Raw genomic sequence first — 16,462 nt, 5'->3', positions numbered from 1 at the left:
CCTGTCTGTACAACAAACTGTTTACTGTGCAGTTTACCTACAAGTGTATTCACCTCAGTATCTTTTGTTATGGGCACACAAATCCAACACGGATTCGCAGTGCCTTTTCACAGCACCGCTGCTCGAGTTTCTGTGGGACTTCTGAAAAAAATTACAGCTGAAGTGAAGTCAACGAGCAGCAAATTACTTTAGTCTAATCCAGTTCAACTTGCCATTCAATTTTTCATAACTGCAAATCCTGCTGGCTCTGTGGGAGCTTGTAATACACGGATTACACTCATGTGTCCACAGTAAGACAAATACTGTATCACACTGTATTTTCACACTGAGGTTGTGTGAAAAGGAGCCTTCTGGTTTTAGTTTAAATCATCAATTGTTTCCCTTCAGCTGTATATAATGTACAATATATCTGTTAAAGACAACCTGTGGGGTTACTACACGGAGGCGGTTTCGTTCATAACCATTTATTTGAGGAAGAAAGTGCACCGTGAAACAAAGACAGCATGAACATTCTTTGCTTGGAACAGGTGGGAAAGGTTGCTAATTAGGTTAGCTCTCAGCAGAGCGCTGTAGCTTCTGATTATCAGAAAATAAGTAGTATTCTAACAAGCAAACCTGAAGCTTAACATGCTTGCGTGTGGTAAACATCGAGGGCTGTAAGTGCGACACCACAATCCTGCAAAACAGACAGGTGGGGTAGGCGTGGATGTTAAAATGGGGAATGAGCTTCCGTGATCTTCAGCGCAGGTCTCTGCTGCTTACAGAGGCTGCTCAGAGAAAGCAGTGTAACTCTTCACACGTGCAAAGAAGAAGGGTGTGTACATCCTGTCCAAGTCGAACGTCGTGATGACGGTTTCTCCACTCAGCCTAAAAACAGAAACAATGGCATTTTTTAAAAACAACAACGCTGCTTTTTCCCGCCCCCGCGGCCCTCCTTCGCTCTGCCGAGTCTTACTTGTAAGTGATGTGGCAGGAGTGGTGGATCCACACGAGCTTGCTGAAACTCTGCCGCCCCCTGGGCGACAGATGCAGTCCCACGTGGAAGCTGTGCTCAGCCTCTGGAGCTGGGTTCCGCCTGCAGAACCGATTCCTTTGAAACTCGGTTGCTTTCTGTCAACAAGAAAATGCGGTTTAAAAGCTGAGCCAGAACCTCACTGGTCACCTACAACACATTTATGGGAAATCTGTAAAGTTACTCTGACCTCTTCCTTTTTCTTGCAGACAACAGCAAAAACTTTGGTTTGATTGTCCGTCTCTTGTGACAGACGGAAATGACCGAGCAGAACAGAATCCAGTCTGTAGAATAAAGAAAATTAAGCCATTACAAGAAGTGCTGGCTGTTAACATGGGAACATCTGGTCTATTGGGAGTGTGCTGAAGACAGGAAGTGTACCTGGTATTCCATGTGCGCAAGCGGGGAATAACAGACAAAGGGTCCTCAGGGGTGGTAAGCATGATAACGTGGCCATCAGGGAAGAACCGCAGGTACCTGTGACAACAATTACAACACTTAGCTCGTGCTACTGTACAACTCAAAATAAAACAATGTGGAAACGAAGCTCCAAGTAATCAAATACAGTGTTTGAAAGCTCGTATGCGATCGGTCTCACACTTAACATAACCTTACTTGAAATATCAGCAGAGCTAATGGTGTGCGGTGGTGTCTGATTGAGCCACCGGTGCTGACAGGAAATCTGTAAATATGCTCAAGCAAACAGCGCCGTGCTCGCTGTTTCATTCAGACTTTAAAGACAAACATCTACCTGTAGTACTCAACGTGGTGCCAAGCCCTGTAGAACCCGTCCAGCGATTCCTCTCCTTGACGAATGTATGATGTCTTGCTGATATAAACACCTGTAAAAAGATATTCTACCATGAATGGAATGTCAAATTGCCTTCACTGGATGTACTGCATAATAACTCATTCGTCTTGCTCTGGCAGCAGCCCTCACTAACTTTGCTGCTATTTTTCACTAGTATTTCACCTGTTCTGCAACTGACATTTTAAGACATTTGGCTTTCCAACTGGTGTTTTTTTTAACAGTCTTCAAGCTTGGATCTAAAAAAACAAAGCACTGATGGATGATTGGAAAGCCTGATCTAAGTACACTTCATTAAAAAATGCAAGTACACTTCACTTTTAAAGAAGAGTTCAATTTCAGCGTTTTCCAACCAAGCATAAGCTCAGCGGAATCCTATTTCGCAAGCGGAAACATTTTCACATTCCTACAACGGTTGATTAAAATTCTCCAGCATCCCCTTTGCACAGAGGGGGCAACAGTGCGCCGCTTGTTAGGGGCTCCTGTACACCAAACCAACGTCAAGAACCAGAGGCGACAGAAGGGACCCCTGCTGTGTCTAATCATGTCGCCATAAAAAAAAAAAATAGCCCACTGCAAAGGCAAAATCCTACTGCCAACTGGGTCCAGTGATCAATGCCAGCTCATAAAGGACAAACTTTGCACAGCAGAAGGGAGCAGTCAACTAGACATTATTGAATAGGGTAAAAATGTCAATAAAGCAAAGATTTTTATAAAATCAGGTCAATGAAAGTACAGTTTTTCAGTATCCAACATAGTTTTAAGCTCAGTTAAGTGTGTTTTAATGTGTTTAGACAGCTAATCAGAGCAATTCCACTCACTAATCGAACTGATGGGCTAAAAAAAAAAAAAATGTGACAAAATAGTTAATTACCATCAAAACGGACACGCGGCCTCTGCAGAAACATCTCCCTCCAGGATTTGTAGGGCAAAAGTTTGGTGCAGTTCCGTCCCCACACTCTTAAACACGCTAAACGCCAAATCTCTGGGTCCCTGACAGAAAGACACAACAGAGGGGTTACTGCAAAAATCACACACTAAACTGTAATTTCTTTATTTGTTGAAAAGGGAAAACGTAGGCTCTGCACCTCGCACAGATGTAAAAGCCACGGCACACCAAGGAGAGCTGCTCCAGGGCTCGCATGTCAAGATCGCTCGACACAACCCAGCGAAAAATGTACATCAGGATTTCCCTCGGCAAGGCTGCGGTAAAATTTAGAAATTAAATACAACATTCCCCCAAGCGCACACACACACACATCAAAGATAACTACAGTCAAGTCTACAGCTTTGTTACCCGAGATGTGAATCTGAGTCATTTCAAGTTCGGGAGTGCAGATCTTTAGAAAGGAGCTCTCCAGAGTGAACTGCTGCTCAAAGTAGGCAAGCAGGTCCTCGATCTCACCGTCAGCGTTGCTGTCCTCCAAGCTACAAAAATCAAAGGCATGGCGTTTAGTTTCTAAAGTATTTATGTGCTGGCTTGTTTCATTACAGTAATGCAGAGCTTCTGAGCAACTCAGGCAGCTCTCCCAACTCAACAACAAACGAAACACACAACTTACTACTTTCCTCCGACTCGGTCTGAATCGGGAGGCCGGCTGTAGTTGATTTTAAATTCAATGTCAGGAACCAGCTGCATAGCCATGCGATAGAACTTGATAGCTGCAAGTAAAACCATAAAAATAAAAGGATTTATTAGCAGCGCAGTCCCTGGTTTGGATTCTCATACAAACATTACGCAACTATATGGGTGGAAATCAAACAAGCTCAGTTAATGACACATTTCCATCTTACATGACATCATGTCATCACTGGAAAAGGTGCTGATGGACTCATGTATGTTCCAACAGATTACTCTCCGAATTAAACACGCTTTCTGGTGGTTCTCTCGGAATGAGTCATCATTCTATCCCGTCTCTGGTTATCTTGATCATCTTATGCTGTGCACTTACCCTCGTAGACAGCTCCATTCTGCTCCTCCTGAACAGCTCTCAGGAACAGCTCCGTCGCCTGAACGAAGGCAACTCCCATCAGTCACTCTGCCCACATTTACAAGCAAGCACAGAACCTGGAGAAGTGACAAAGCCGCTTACTTTTTCCTCCCGAGCAATATCTTGAGTCCTCTTCACACCTTTGGCCCGCAGCAGGCGGTCACTCATTCCACTTGCTCCAGAACTCGGTTTGAGTTCAGACATCCACTGAGCTCTGAACGCATTGAGCGCCAGCTGCAATGGAATTATACAGCATTACTCCAGTGAAGAGCAGGGTTTTTCAATCATCTACTTAGCAGATGGACTAAAGAATATTTACTACAGCACAAAGTTTATTTTAGAACTTCAACAACATTTAAAATCTCGCGATGCTTCACAATTCCTCATGCGAAAGGCTAAACACACATATCCTGATACACGCCATCTTTGTTATCTAGTAATGACAGATCCCATTTGAGCCGACTACACGCATGCATTCTGGTGAGCGAAACGCAGGGTGTCAGGACAGAAAATGACCGTCAGACACAACAGTTCACTGATCATCACAAGCCACGACGTCCAGGCAGCCACCAGCTAACTGGTTGGTGAGAAACGTGTAGTCATGGCAAGAATTTATCGCCTAGTCTAACAGAGTAAGACCAACATTAAGTGACTGTCACCACAATAAGTAACTTTCCGTTAGAATTCACTGAGCGACGCCAACTGACTTTTAAACTTGATAAAGCACCCAAGAACCTGTGTTTAGAAGATATAATTGAGCCACACCCGAAGAGTTCCCACACTTAAGCTCGACTGTTTACTTTAAATATAGCTCCGCTGAGCTAAATCAGCCTTCCTCTCAGGAGCTCCTCTGGTGTCAGGACAACAGAGGTCGAAATGGATTCACTTCTACTTCAGTCCGGCGATCACATACGCCTCATAAGCGCAGTGTTTATTCATTCATTCCGGGCAGTGCGAGCACACATGCTTTTCAAAGACTCTGTTTAACTCATGAGTGCTTCTCCAACTGATAAGTCGACAGCCTGCCAGTTGGAGAGGAAAATACCAATCACGGCTTCGGTTTGTCGAAGTTTTCTCACCTGAAGGTTTGGGTCATCTGAACTCTCGTCTTCATCCTCCAACATACCTCCACTATCTGCATTTTTGTCATCCTGTGCAAGAAAAGCAAGAAAAGCAGTAGAGCATCAATAAGCCTGTGTGGCAGTCTGGTTTTGGTAACGTGTAAATTATTATCAGTGTACACTTCAACCTATAAGTGACAAGTTGCACACTTGTTTTAAGCAAAGTTCTTCTTTTCAGCATCAAGAGATTTCTGCAGTAGAATCTCCACTAAAGCAATAACAGATTACTTAGAGCGCATTTAACACATGAAGTAGGATCAAGTCTGAAGCCAGTCTGAGGAAGCCACATGTGTCCCTCTTTGGTAACACGCTTCTTTTTTTTCTTTTTTTTGGGGGGGGGGTGGGGGGTCTCATTTCGGCTCGACTGTTTATTTTTAACTCTAAGGCACACAGGACCGCAGCAGGTCTGCTCAAGCTAAATAAGAGCTCAGGTGTTTGGTTCCTAATAGCTTTCACTCTTAACCGCCTCGTCTACAGCTCATTTTCGATCACGATCAAGTGGCACATTTTGTTTTCGTTGCTCAAGCTGTGCATTCAGCATTCAGGACCCATCTTAAGCCTCGTTTTTCGCAGTCTTTTGCACAGCCTGGTGAACGTGTACATTTCCACGTGCATCTTATGGGCTACATGTGAAGAATGGAAATAATTTAATACTTCCTTTAATTGCTCGACTTATAAACAGTGATAACTCCATGTCTTTTTTAATAATCAAATCTGGCTGTGTGCAATAAAGGCAAGCGTGTATGCATTATGTATTAATTTATTCGAGAGAAAAAAACTACCCTCACATTAAACATGACCCCAACAAAAATCAATAACGGTAACTGAGAAAACTCGCTACTCAGGTAAACGCATATGTCAACAGAATGTAGCTCAGTACTAGGTAATGCTAACATTACGTGAACGTACGATGAACGAAATTAACGTTCCACAATTTCAGATAAGCAGCTCGTTTCAGTAACTTGCAGCTAACTTGTGGTTCCAACCGCTTGTTGACGAGCTGACTGGGACTCGTAAACATGGCTCCGTTCAAGGAGGCCAGGTAACCTTAGCTAGGTTAGCTCGCGAGCTGGCTAACGCGTTTCTCCCGGAATAAGAGAAAAAGCAGGCGATAACCCACCATAACAACCTCGCACAGTAGGTCTTATTTTCTCTTCACAGGCGCTCAACAATGTCGTTTACAGTTCACGGTCGGAGAAACGGACGACACTACGGACATATTTACGAGCTCGCAGGAACGCAGCCATAACGCTGAGCAGCCCGGAGCTCCGGTGACACAGGAAGTCAGGAAGCGTGGTGGAGTTGGAGGAAGAAGAGCGCGTGAGGTGCCCAGCTTCTCTCAGTTGCGCCGCATAAGTGAGCTTCAACGACTTTTATTGCTCTTATTTGGTCACACAATTAATTAAATATGCGTTTTATAAATGAATAAAAAGTATGATCGCGTTCCCAAATGTGAAATTTGAAGAACACTTGTCATGTTTTGATGGATAAACATTTTCTTGATAAACTAATATAAATAAATAGAAATAGATAGATGTGTTATTGATTGAATACAAATACGTGTTTTATTATTATTTGTATTTATAGTCAATATCAAGGAATATTTCTTTGGATGTTCTTGGTGGTAAGAACATCCAGATGTTTTTTTATCTCTCTATATCACTCTCTAGTCTCTACATGTACAGAGTAATGATACCAATGACATTATAAAAAAATTATTAAACTATATTCTGTGAAACAAAACCTGAAAATGTGTATCTAATCCTTAAATACAGCAAAAACAGGGAAGATCTGCTGCATTCTTTTTGTCATAAATGGTAGTAAGGGGTGTAGAAGTTGAGGTAAAGTTAACAGCGGATATAATTACTGACTCAGTCTGTTATTTTATTAAGTCACCTTGCTGTTTTTAACATTGTGTGGAATGTCCAGCAGAGCCCCGAGAATAGCTGACGACGATGTTTCACACACTAATTGGCGTATAAAGTCATAGCTATAAATAATTCTGAATACTTATACTGTGACTAAATTCATTCTTAACGAATACCACGCGTGATGAAAATGAACGAGAGAAAACAATTGTCGCAGAGCAAAGGCGAAACATAGCTACAGTTAATTATCTTGCAGAGCATTCTTCTTTGGTTCAATTCATGACCCTCAGCATTAACACAATCTGCCCAAACAAACATATAGTTCATAAAAATAAAAACATATGCACACAACAGTGACAATGGCAAAATTAACTCATGCGTTACTACTCCCATGGACTATATGGATTTATATTAAATAGCCTTTTATGTTTGTTACTTGTTTTTAAAATAGCTTAGGCAGTAGTTTAATATTCAGTAATGTGTGAGGGTTTCTTAGAGGACTGGAGACCTGTCCAGGGTGTACTCCGCCTCTCACCGTTGGGACTCCAGCCCCCGCGCGACCGGACCGACGGATTAAGCGGGTATAGAAATTGGATGGATGGATTTCTTTGAGGTAAAGTCAAAGGTGGGAAGCCAACAGACTGGAACAGCGAATCGACCCAACAGCTCAGCTTGGCCAATACTGATTGAAAAAAATAATGTAACTGGGGAGTCCTGAATAAAAAAGGAAGAAAACAGCATTGTTTCTTAGCATGAAATAGAAAAATCTCTTACTTACAATATTTAATCTGCCTTCTATGTTCTCGTGTAAACAGATTATGGGTTTATGAGATTCGTAAATCATTGCATACTGTTTTTATTCACAAAGTGTCCCAGCTTTTTTTGGAATGGGGGTTGCACATGTACCTGGCAGCTGTTCCTAAAAAGCAGAGTATTCTTTGCTAAATTGTAGTTAGGTAGTATGCTTGTAAGGAATCAAGAAAGCCAAACACGCTTTTCTGTAAGTGCATATTTTGGTGTGCATTTTCATGAATATCAACAGGTTTCCAGATGGTTTAATGACTTTGGTAAACAAGCTATGAATTTAGACCAAATGGACTTGCACAACTGGTCTGCAGTCGACATTTGCACGGGGAACAACCAACTGTTGGAGAGGAAGTGCTAACTTCATTCTTCATTTGATTAACATGAATAACCTAAAAAGATATAAATGTAGAGCAGGTGTGACAGTGGTTTTAGTCATTCATCAGACTATGTAATTAGAAATGGAATTGCAAACGATCTGAACGAGTAATTAAGGAAAGCAGAGTTGACTAACATAATAATGTCATGTAAATATCTAGTTAGCAGAATATCAACAGTTAGAAATTCGGTGTAACACCTATCACAGGAGCTCATAATCTGAGTTCAGTGCTATACTGGTGACCTATTAGTGTGGTATCTTTTTTTATATTAGCTTCAGACTTTTCCAACCGCTTAGTTTTCTATTTTGTTCCATATAAGATTGTCTAGAGTTGTCTGAGACAACACCAGTATTTTTGATTTTCAGATACACTGGCCAATGTTTTTCTGTGTGTGCTTTATGAATAAGATGACTTCACTTGAGGTTCCACCGCTTTTCTCCTTTGTTTGTTACTTATCAGGGAACGTACAACAGCAATTCATAAAGCCCCTGTAACACACCTACCTGTAGTGATTTATTTGTCTCTAGTTGTATCTTTGCCGCCTGAGGAGAGCTGTGATTTGTTGCGAGGTAATCTCAAACCGTTTCTGTAACAACGCGAGATTTTGATGAGCCCTCTGACGATGGGGCCTCGCTAAAGATTTATTTACGTTGTGTAGTGAACTGGTTACGACTATCTGTGTTATCGGTGATATTTAGGTGACCGCTGCCACAACGCCGTCAGTTAAGCATCGACTACGATTGCTCGGCTATGTGCTGTTATCTCTTCGAAGCGGGGCGGGTGAGTATTTTCTGCTCTTCCTTTATTTGGAGTCAGTTAGGAGACCCTACAGTCCTATAAGCCCGCTGTTGTCTCTGCAGCGCTGTGATTTTCTGTCAGCAGCTGGGCCACCACCAGCACTGTGCTGCAAACAGCGTCGTTTCGCCCACCTCTACAGTCCGTAAGCGGAACAAACTGCTGGTTAATATTTAAACTCTAACACACATTGCAGGTTGTAGAAACAGACCCTGCGAACCTGAACTAACACCAGTGTCAATTAAGTTGACGTAATGTGCGAATAATTGACGTGATGAAAGCTTGCGCGTTAGCTTTTACGACGAACACTTGATGCAAATTAAACTACGAACACAATGGTATATTACTTGTTAACTAATCGGAACAAAAAGATAATAGTACGGAAAAAGTCTTTCTACCCCCAACGTAGAGGGTAGTTAGTAGGTTATTAGCTAACCAATGTGAAACGACCAATGTAAAGCGGTTGGATTAAATCTACAATTTTTAAGATTATTGAGCAAAAAGGCTCATTAGTAATGTTGAATGCGCGCCAAATGTGACCTCTTCTCACTTGTATGGACTCAGCCAGAAAATAAAGCAATAATGCAACATTTTAGGTGGCTTGAGTTAACATGGAAAGTCATAACAGCTCTTTGTGTCAAAGAGCCGCCTTTCAGCGAGTTCAGATAACAAGCACAACACATCTTTTAATGTAGGAGGACTTTAGATTTCTATGCCATGAACACTGTTAAAGTGCTTTGAAGAAATGCCAGATATTTGTCTTGGGTGACTGATCTGTCTCCATCACTCGCTTCCAACACAAGTTTTCAGGCATTGAATGCCCCACACAGCAGCTCTTCATCCAGCTGCATAACTGATATTAATTTTTGTTGCCCATCCTTCAAATTTTCAGCTCCGAGGAGGCAAGTCCATGGCACAATGAGTCCTCCAGCGCTTCCCACGGTCTTTTGCTGTTGTCACAGGAAAATCTGGTTGCATTCATCAGCAGGAGGTGAACACATCTGTTTCCCACCTAATTATTAGCATCCTACGCGGGCTGACATGGCAGGACAGGCATAATGAATAGATACACCACCATCAGACAGCTCGGGGATGGCACGTACGGCTCGGTCATCCTCGGCCGCAGTCTGGAGTCAGGAGAACTCGTTGCCATAAAGAAGTAAGTATCCGGAGATTGTGCCTGTTTAATCTAGCAGATGAAGAGGCTGTGATGCCTTTAAGCGTCGTTTTCAAAATCAGTCATCAGAAATGATATTTTGCAGAATGAAACGAAAGTTCTACTCCTGGGAGGAATGCATGAACCTTCGAGAAGTCAAGGTGAGTTTACTTTTACTAACCTGCTTACACCCGTTTGAATAGGACCGGTGTGGAAGGAAAAACTAAACTTTGCTGCACATCAACATAGGAAGTGAGCCATTTAGAGTCGCTGTTGCTCTTCTGACTTTGTCGTTAACAATGGAAATAGTCTATTGGATTTAGGTAAATGCCTGTGTTGGCTGTTCAGAGTCTTGTTACAGAGGCACGGCTCCATTCTTCTTCTTGTGAATCCTAAACCTATGTGCTCCTGCAATGTTTACTGCTTGCTGGTTTTTTTGTTTTTGTTTGTTTTGTTTTTTTTTAGCTTCTCTTATTGTATAATAGATGTTCTACTGCCCCTATCGGTGCTGGCGGGCTGTCTTCTGGCGCAGATGTGGACTCTAAATCTTAGCCAGCAGTTGGAAGTTCTCTACTTCGCGTTGGATTTCTTGCCTCCATAGAAATTATCCCAATGAGTCTGTCATCTCAGTTGATAGTTTCAGTTATTCTCTCATTCAGAACAATGCTCTTGTCCTAGATTATGGTCAGTTTTACTGTAAAATCCTCCAGTCATTTAATTTGTCATATTTGCCTTTTAAAAACTATATATATATGTTTAGGCATGGCTAAAATAGTGATTCTGACGTTAGTAAGAAATGTCATTATTATTATGTAAAAATGAAATGATGTTCGCCTTGAATCTAGTTTGGAATAGGAGGTCACATCCTACACCAAGGTGTCGCATTTGGACAAGCGGGAAAAAAACACGCATGGTTCAGTGATCGTCAGATAGGATTTTAGGAGTGAAATATCTCGTGTAATATGTTGTATTACACATCCTGTCGCAGTATTTTGATGTTTCCGTGCTCCTGTCTGTCTCAGTTCGGGATGTTTTTGCTTTGAGAAGCCTGATGGTTTGGTGATGGTCATGTGATGTTGTACTTTGTGGTCAAGCTGTCGAGTAATCCAAAACTTTGTGTTGTTTCTTTTCACACCAGTCCAATATGTTACTGTCTAAATTCCCTCACAACCAACTCTAAGAGCAGAAGGTGATTCTTGTGTGCTGTTGGTTTTGAGTTCCTGGCCCACACAACCCCCACCCCCCTCCTTTTTTGTAGAGCTTACCGCAGCAAACCATGTGTAGCACACGCTGGTCCTCAACGTCCTGCTGAGTAGATGACAATTACAGCATGCCACCACTAAATATCTACGTCCCATTATAGCTTCTCCCCCTTACTAAAACGAAGCATGGTTAAACCTGTGTCCTCCCAGTGCATGGGAACAGTGTATATTTCTCCACCCTGCTTTCTAGTTGTTCTATATTTCTTTTCCTTTTTAGATCTTAAGCATAAATCCAACCTTTGCAGCCTCCAGCTACATTATGTTCGTCGACTACCCGTATTTAAAAAGGAAAAAAAGAAAAAGCCTTTAGGATGTGCTTTTGAATGTGCTGCAGCGACCCGTGGGTTTTGTCCAGCATGGTTACATTTATTATTTCTAGCTTTGCTTTGCGTTGACACGTGTCTTACAACGTCTCTTCATTCTTTCAGTCCCTAAAGAAGCTCAACCACGCTAATGTGATCAAACTCAAGGAGGTGATTCGAGAAAATGATCACTTGTACTTTATATTCGAGTACATGAAGGAAAATTTATATCAGCTCATGAAAGACAGGTGTGTACAGTTGTTCCTTTTCTCCTCATTTTCTTCTTTACATTTTAAAGTGCGTTTGAAGTTTCTTAGCTCATTTTTTTTTATTTCGTCTCATGCTGCAGGACGCGGTTGTTCCCTGAATCAGCTGTGAGGAACATAATGTTTCAGATACTGCAGGGACTCGCCTTCATTCATAAACACGGTAGGTCCGGATTACAACCGCAGGGGGGGTCTCAGCAGGAACAAAACGTCTTTTATTCCTGCCGAGTTCTGATTGTCATTCTCTGGGTCTGTGTTAGGTTTTTTCCACAGAGATATGAAGCCTGAGAATCTTCTGTGCATGGGCCCGGAGCTGGTGAAAATAGCCGACTTTGGGCTCGCTCGTGAGATCAGATCTCGACCGCCGTACACAGACTATGTCTCGACAAGATGGTGAGTTTTTTTTTTTTTAAACATAATGTAAACACGCCAGGCTTTAAATGCAAGACATGTTGAAGTTCTATTGCTTTTTTTTTTCTTCTTCTTTGGACCAGGTACAGAGCTCCAGAGGTGCTCCTCAGATCCACGTCTTACAGTTCACCGATAGACCAGTGGGCGGTCGGCTGCATTATGGCTGAGCTTTACACCCTCAGGCCTCTTTTCCCGGGATCCAGTGAGGTAGACACCATCTTCAAGATTTGCCAAGTCCTAGGAACACCAAAGAAGGTAACGTCATCGGCAAGGATAGGATTTAAATTGTAAGATCCTACTGTCAAATTTTCTAGGTGTAACTGCATTTTATTAGAAATGACATATTAGACATGTAACCCACAAGCACCATCATTATGGGGATGTCATGGTGTGTAAGACGGACTGTGTCTTCTCCCTCTAGACTGATTGGCCGGAGGGCTACCAGTTGGCGAGTGCTATGAATTTCCGTTGGCCTCAGTGTGTTCCCAGTAATCTGAAGACACTGATCCCAAATGCCAGCCCTGAGGCCATTCATCTGATGACAGACTTGCTTCAGTGGGATCCAAAGAAGAGACCAGCTTCTGCCCAGGTAGCATCTGTCGTCATCTTCTACTAATTCCTCCTAGCTCGGCAAACAGAATGAAAGCTCATGTTGTTTTTCCCATATATTTGTGTGTTTTTCAGGCTCTCAGGTACTCGTACTTCCATGTGGGTCAGGCTTTGGGCACTCCTCAGCAGATCCTGGAGCAGGGCAGACCGCAGCCAGGCCTTGTGCACCTGCAGACTCCTTTACAGTCACAACAGACACTGCAGCAGCAGCAGCAACAGCAGCAGCAACAGCAGCAGCAGCAGCAGCAGGAGCAGCTTCTGCACTTGAAACCTGTCCCCCCATCCCAGCCTCCACCTCCTAATCAACACTGCTCCCCCTCCAGACCTCTCCAGCAGATCCAGCCCTCCCCTATATCAGCCGCTGCCCAGGCTGCAGCGTACCACCGGCACACAGAGCTGATGCGGGAGCAGCAGCTGCCGAAGCACATCCTGAAGCAAGAACACACGGAGAGCCACCTTCCTTACATTGTTGACAAGAGTCTGCAGAGCAAGGTGAGTCCCTGCATCAGGAAACACGATGTGTGGGGTTTACACTACATCCGATGGTCTTATTAGGTACTCCAAAAGATTCTCCAGCCCCTTCCTGTTTTGTTTAAAAGTTAAACGGGTCCACGAGGGAGGCTGACTGTCAGTATATTCGATGACTTGTTTCCTTTAAACTGCATAAAGTATTCCTCACGTGCGGCTGATGTTGGTGGTTTTCGCAGCAAACGCGGCAGGAGTCTGAAAATGCAAACCTGCTGAGCTATCAGTTGAAACCTAAAGGAGGAGGGCGGCGCCGTTGGGGCTACGGAACAGGACACCTCAAAGGTGAAGACTGGGACGACGAAGAGACCGAGCTCTCCTCTATTAGTATTCTTGGAAAAAGTAACTTCCCCTCCCAGAAGTCGAGGCAGGGGGAGGACGTGCTGAGCAGGTGAGGCGATGATCTGCAGCTTCCATCTGCACTGAAGTGGTTTGCAAGCAAAGTGGGCAGAGAGCCAGCACTCCGGGCTGATTTGATACGTGAACATCAAGGTAACTAACAGCTGGTTATTCAGACAACCTCGTTCTTCTGCCTTACAGGTATGGCAATGTTCTGGATTTCAGTCGACCCAGCGGAAAAGAAGATGCACCTTTAAACTTAAACAAGACTGCAGCCTATCAAGAGCCATCAAGAACCGCCTCTGCCAAACAGCATTACCTGAGGCAGTCCAGATATTTACCTGGTAATATAATCTTTATTTGTAGATCTGTTAGTTTGTTGTTTTTTTTGTTTTTTAATCCTACTCTCTTCATCCAACTTACTGTTATTGTCACCTCTCTTATTCTCATACGTTTTACTGCAGAAGGCACAGTGTATAATAAGCACTTACTGTCTAATTCAGGCATCAGCACAAAGAAGAATGTCGCCATTAATGCCAGTAAAGACTTCACTGAAAGCCATCTTTGGGGCGGCAGTAGTATTCCATATGGGGGGACACTGCCCAGCAGAGGAGCTCATGGTAACCTCAGTGTAATCTCTGCCGCTCGTTGTGTTGCTGTCAACAAAGTGCAAGTTAACGGATCTGTTTTCGCTTTAATTACCAGGTACAAATACAATCCCAGGTGGATACATGCCATCGTTTTACAAGAAAGACAGTGGCTCTGCTGGTCACAGAGGGCGTCAGGGTGTTTCGGCGGAAACAACGGCATCAAGTGAGCACAGAAGCAGGGCTCGCTTTTAATATCTGTCGAGTAATAGAAGCTTTCGCACAATGCCTTCAAGACTGAAAACGCCAGACGAACCTGTTGCTTACTGTGTATTTACTGCTGTTCTAGATTATGCAACATGGCGGTCTGGTCGGAGTCAGATGAACGCCTCCGCCAGCATGCCGATATCCAACAAGAGCACCCCTGGTGTGCTGCCTCGTCCGCCGCTGCAGGCCGTTCACGGGCGAACAGACTGGTCTGCCAAATACGGACACCGTTAGTGGCTAGCCTGAAGCTCCGATCCGTTGCCTAAGAACTCTTTTACCTCCAAAGAGTAGGCTTAGCTGTTTTCTAATCTAAATCTGTACATAAATCTTACACAGCAATAAATCTTGTTTCTTTATGTGAACTATGAATGTTGTGTGATATTTAAACGTTTGGGTCAATGCATCCAGCCAAAGTGTGAGCTTCTCGGTGTTTTATCGTGTCTTTCTGTAATATAACTGCTGTCGTGGAGAGGTTGCATCCTCCGTTTTGTAACACTGAATGCTGATCATATTCACATGCATATTACAATATTTCCAAACCTTCACTGTGATTGTTTGTTTTTTGGCTGATTAATTGGTCTGCTGCATTGTTTAAATCGATATCTGAAAAAAAAAAACAGAAAACACAACAACACAACACAACACACTCAGGTTATCAAGTATAATTAAACATTTGTCATGGTAAAATGCTTGATTTATTCTTTCCCAAAATCATGTTAACGTTCTCAAGAGCGTCAAACATTGTGGGAGTACTTTTCATTATTCTTTTCATGGGGCCATTAGCTGCAGTGGGATGAGCACAGCAGGGCCACTGGATTAATCTGTTGCTGGAGATTAATCCAGGTCAGTAGAATTTCACTAACAATGCCAAACATGCAGGACCACAGTGTACATACCTCGCTGGATTGAAAGGAGCTTTGTAACACGCCAGACTGGCTGTCAAGCCCCAGTGTGTGTTGCCACCCACCTGTTCTTGTCTTCAGCGGTAGTAGGTGTGAATGTAACAAGAATAGGATCAAAATATGGCCACAGGAAATGCCATATTTTAGATTCTAGTAATTCACAGCATTGTCAATTGATAACTTTGAGATTAAATTAAATTTGAGAAATAGCACCACCTAGAGATAGGTTGTGCGAACAGGGAACTTTGTAAAGTGGCTTTACTCTCTTTTATTTTAAAATTAATGTATGATTATTATTATGCAGACAGATTACACCAACTGGAAAATAAATGAATAAATAACCCTAAAATAATAAAAGTATATAAATAACGAAGACGTCAATCGGCATATGCAATATTTAATCAAACTGAATGAAAGACGGAAAAAGGAAGGCAAACTGCCACGTGCAGTGCCGCATTTGGATGTGTCTGAAGCTTGGAGCTTGACTTCCCTACGTTTCTCCTATTGGCCTTGAGCTTGTTTGGAGGTTCTAGCAGGGGAGCACAGCTACTGGTATACCGATGGATGGTCGTCCGCCGGGGGAGGGGGACATCGTCCGCTGCCACCGAGCGCAGAGCTTCGGGAGGGACACACATGGACCGGTGAGGGAGGAAGGGGACACCCGCCTAGCCAGCCAGATCAGCCGAATCAACCCTAGCGATCAATGGGGTGACAGATGTCGCAGCCAGATCGCCCTCACATCCAAAATACTTGTCTTCGCGCAAGCTATATATTGGGTGAACCACGCCAATGAGCCTCTATCACGGTTTCGGAACATGATCGTTTCTGTGATACTAAAGAGAGTATGCTTAGATTATTTGAAAAAGTATGCACTACATGGAACCTTTTGACAAATTAGTTAACAAATAATCGCTTAAACGACTAATTGTTCCGTTACCCATGATGCATTGTGCTAATATGTAAAGGAGCTATGTTTCCATTGGCCAGAAGCTACCAATCACAGACTTCGGATATTTCCCCGACTCCAATTTCGCCAGCACGTCATTATATAATGACC

The 16,462-nt window shown here is 43.1% G+C and overlaps 2 protein-coding genes across 2 annotated transcripts; one reads left to right on the top strand and one right to left on the bottom strand.

Annotated features, from left to right (window-relative positions):
* Positions 1 to 448: 448 nt before the first annotated feature.
* fbxo9 (F-box protein 9) lies at positions 449 to 6,224 on the bottom strand. Its single transcript, XM_072391097.1, has 13 exons — positions 6,053 to 6,224; positions 4,891 to 4,962; positions 3,914 to 4,045; positions 3,773 to 3,830; positions 3,383 to 3,482; positions 3,118 to 3,248; positions 2,909 to 3,023; positions 2,695 to 2,813; positions 1,764 to 1,854; positions 1,394 to 1,489; positions 1,203 to 1,296; positions 956 to 1,110; positions 449 to 867 (listed from the first exon to the last, which is right to left on the bottom strand). The coding sequence occupies exons 1-13, from the start codon at positions 6,053 to 6,055 to the stop codon at positions 759 to 761; spliced, it is 1,275 nt and encodes a 424-aa protein (XP_072247198.1). The 5' UTR covers positions 6,056 to 6,224; the 3' UTR covers positions 449 to 758.
* A 2,358-nt stretch (positions 6,225 to 8,582) lies between these two features.
* Positions 8,583 to 15,048, top strand: LOC140313126 (serine/threonine-protein kinase ICK-like). Its single transcript, XM_072391096.1, has 14 exons — positions 8,583 to 8,764; positions 9,672 to 9,938; positions 10,042 to 10,096; positions 11,626 to 11,747; positions 11,849 to 11,928; positions 12,026 to 12,158; positions 12,260 to 12,431; positions 12,598 to 12,765; positions 12,861 to 13,277; positions 13,493 to 13,701; positions 13,851 to 13,993; positions 14,153 to 14,269; positions 14,355 to 14,462; positions 14,586 to 15,048. Exons 2-14 carry the CDS (start codon positions 9,838 to 9,840, stop codon positions 14,735 to 14,737), a joined length of 1,977 nt encoding a protein of 658 aa, XP_072247197.1. The 5' UTR covers positions 8,583 to 8,764; positions 9,672 to 9,837; the 3' UTR covers positions 14,738 to 15,048.
* Positions 15,049 to 16,462: the final 1,414 nt, after the last annotated feature.

Source organism: Leuresthes tenuis, unplaced genomic scaffold (genome assembly GCF_036924035.1).
Source record: "Leuresthes tenuis unplaced genomic scaffold, fLeuTen1.0.hap1 SCAF_8, whole genome shotgun sequence".
In the NCBI taxonomy this organism is placed as follows: Eukaryota; Metazoa; Chordata; class Actinopteri; order Atheriniformes; family Atherinopsidae; genus Leuresthes; species Leuresthes tenuis.
Note: the sequence above shows the minus strand (reverse complement) of the source record. Positions and strands in the feature narration are given on the sequence as shown.

What these genes read in the sequence shown, in the direction of transcription:
- fbxo9 (XM_072391097.1), bottom strand. An exon ending in ATATTGCTCGGGAGGAAAAA is followed by an intron (nt 3,831 to 3,913) that starts GTAAGCGGCTTT and finishes GCCTTCGTTCAG; the next exon opens with GCGACGGAGCTGTTCCTGAG. An exon ending in GAATGGAGCTGTCTACGAGG is followed by an intron (nt 3,483 to 3,772) that starts GTAAGTGCACAG and finishes TTTTACTTGCAG; the next exon opens with CTATCAAGTTCTATCGCATG.
- LOC140313126 (XM_072391096.1), top strand. Translation starts at nt 9,838, where the DNA reads ATGAATAGATACACCACCATCAGACAGCTCGGGGATGGCACGTACGGC. An exon ending in GACTATGTCTCGACAAGATG is followed by an intron (nt 12,159 to 12,259) that starts GTGAGTTTTTTT and finishes TCTTTGGACCAG; the next exon opens with GTACAGAGCTCCAGAGGTGC. An exon ending in GGCGGAAACAACGGCATCAA is followed by an intron (nt 14,463 to 14,585) that starts GTGAGCACAGAA and finishes CTGCTGTTCTAG; the next exon opens with ATTATGCAACATGGCGGTCT.